The 2,500-nt window shown below is 55.1% G+C and overlaps 1 protein-coding gene across 2 annotated transcripts in view; it reads left to right on the plus strand.

The window, feature by feature from the left end:
- The window catches only part of prkcea (protein kinase C, epsilon a), a 33,175-nt gene that overhangs the window by 1,151 nt on the left and 29,524 nt on the right, over positions 1-2,500 (plus strand). For both annotated transcript variants that reach the window (XM_056577114.1, XM_056577115.1), the window contains exon 2: positions 1-165. This exon is cut by the window's left edge and continues 588 nt beyond it. In XM_056577114.1, coding sequence (XP_056433089.1) covers positions 1-165 — 165 coding nt within the window. The remainder of the gene's footprint in view (positions 166-2,500) is intronic.

Below are 2,500 nucleotides of genomic sequence, written 5' to 3' on the forward strand. Positions count from 1 at the left end.
AGCCCCGCGTGGAACCAGGAGTTCTGTAGCGAGGTGCGGGAGGGCCGCAGCCTGGAGCTGTCCGTGTTCCACGACGCGCCCATCGGCTACGACGACTTTGTGGCCAACTGCACCATCCAGCTCGAGGACCTGCTGCAGAACGGGACGCGCCACTTTGAGGACTGGGTACGTACGCAGTGAGGTGTGTGTGTGTGTGTGTGTGTGGTGGGGGGTGGTGGGGGGGTGTGTGTGTGTGGGTGGGGGGGGGGCTCACTATGTAGAGCGGGTTGGCTGGTAACCGCACGGTTGCTAGTTTGAGTGCCGAGGTGTCCCTGAGCAAGACGCCTCACTCTTGCTGCTCCCGGCGAGCGGGCTGTCGCCCTGTGTGGTTGACTCTGCCGTCGGTGTGTGAATGTGTGCACGAATGGTTGAATGTCAGGCAATATTGTAGCGCTATGGATGAAAGCGCTATGTAAATGCAGTCCATTTACCGTATGTGGGTGTCGATGTGAACATGGCCCAAGTCAGAATGGAAACCTGGCTGCTTCAGGTGGGATTGATGCGGTCCGTGGGTGGTGTGTTTGGGTCTGAGGAAGCCCAAAGGGTTCCTTGTTTCGTCTTCGTCATCATCATCATCATCATCATCGTCGTCGTCTTCATCGTCAGCATCATCGTCAGCAGCATCATAGTGGTCGTTGTCATGCCGATCGCAGTTACCTCTGGCATGGTCGTCAGGACCGGTCTGACCTTTTTGTTGGATGGTGGTATCCATTACTCATGTCTGTCATCCAGGTTCTTGGATACAGGCAAACTGTGTGAGCCCAAGTCAGGTCTGCTTATGGGCTTTGATTGTAAACGACAAGGATATGGCTCCAGGCTTCTTGTAGGCTTCCTTGAGAAGAACAACCAAATCCCCATACAGGTAACTAAAATAAATCAGTATCTGAATCCACTGTAAATCGATTTGGATGAAAGCATTTGCTAAATGACCACATGGTCAATCACGGGCCTGCTATTCTGAACATTCACTCGCTCTCACTCTCGCTCTCTTTCACTCTCTCTCTCCCTCTTTATCTCTCTCTGACTCTCACCTCCGCCCTCTCTCCCTCTCTTTCACTCTCTCTCTCTCCCTCTTTATCTCTCTCTGACTCTCACATCTGCCCTCTCTCCCTCTCCCTCTCTTTCACTCTCCCCCCTCTCTATATCTCTGACTCTCAACCCCACCCCCCTCTCACTCTATCTTTCTCTCTGACTCTCACCACCCACACTCTCTCCCCCTCCCTCTCTTTCACTTTTCCCCTTCTCTATCTCTCTGACTCTCACCTCCCACCCCCTTTCTCCCTCTCCTCCATTTGTCACATTCTGTAAATCAGCCCCCAAAACGTCTTGACATTCACTCACACCTCCTCAAAGAGCTGTGCAACCCCAACAAGCCCCCTGTGTGTGTTTCCCCGGTAAGTCTGCCCGGATACTCACCACCACCTCCTCCTCCACCACCACCTCCTCCACCACCTCCTCCTCCACCACCACCTCCTCCTCCACCGACACCACAACCACCACCTCCTCCTCCTCCTCCCCCACCACCTCCACCTCCTCCTCCACCTCCTCCACCTCCTCCACCTCCTCCACCTCCTCCTCCACCACCTCCTCCACCTCCTCCTCCACCACCTCCTCCTCTTCCTCCTCCACCACCACCACCACCTCCTCCTCCTCCACCACCACCACCTCCTCCTCCTCCACCTCCTCCACCTCCTCCTCCACCACCTCCTCCACCTCCTCCTCCACCACCTCCTCCTCCACCACCACCACCTCCTCCTCCTCCACCACCACCACCACCTCCTCCTCCTCCACCACCACCACCTCCTCCTCCACCACCACCTCCTCCTCCACCTCCACCACCACAGATCCTCTCTGATGACAGTTGGCCACCGCATCAGGCTGCCCATCCCGTCATCCCCGGTCCCCAATTCCTCACATTCCTCAACAGCTTTCTGGCACCGGCAGAGTGAAATTCCCCACCCTCCCCCCTTCCACTCTCCCCCTCCACTCTCCCCCTCCACTCTCCCACTCCACTCTCCCACTCCACTCTCCCACTCTTTCCAACTTCCACAATCTGATTAGGTTTCACTGAGAAGCAAGAGGGCTGAAATCCCCCAGCAGAGTTTGGGAGGGCCCTGCCAACACACCCTGCCATCACCCTATTGGTTGGATGGATTCATATTCAGATTTCCTTTATATTCATATTCCTATTGGTCCGATGGTATCCGAAGCAGCATACAGTGTATCGAGAAATGGGTCGTGAATGATTGGTGGAGGTGGTAAGGGGTGTGTTGAGGAAGGATGCCTGTATGTAGGCCGAGGACATGCATGGGGTATCGAACGCCCGTACCCATGGGAAGACAGTAGTGAAAGAGTGACTGTAAATGTGTTGGTTTGATTCAGATATCTTGTTTATGGTGAGGCTATGCTCAGCTCAGGCGGTCTGTTGTTAGGCCAGAGTATGTCAATACAGGATGCATTA

This window comes from Gadus chalcogrammus, chromosome 18 (assembly GCF_026213295.1).
Source record: "Gadus chalcogrammus isolate NIFS_2021 chromosome 18, NIFS_Gcha_1.0, whole genome shotgun sequence".
Classification (NCBI taxonomy): Eukaryota; Metazoa; Chordata; class Actinopteri; order Gadiformes; family Gadidae; genus Gadus; species Gadus chalcogrammus.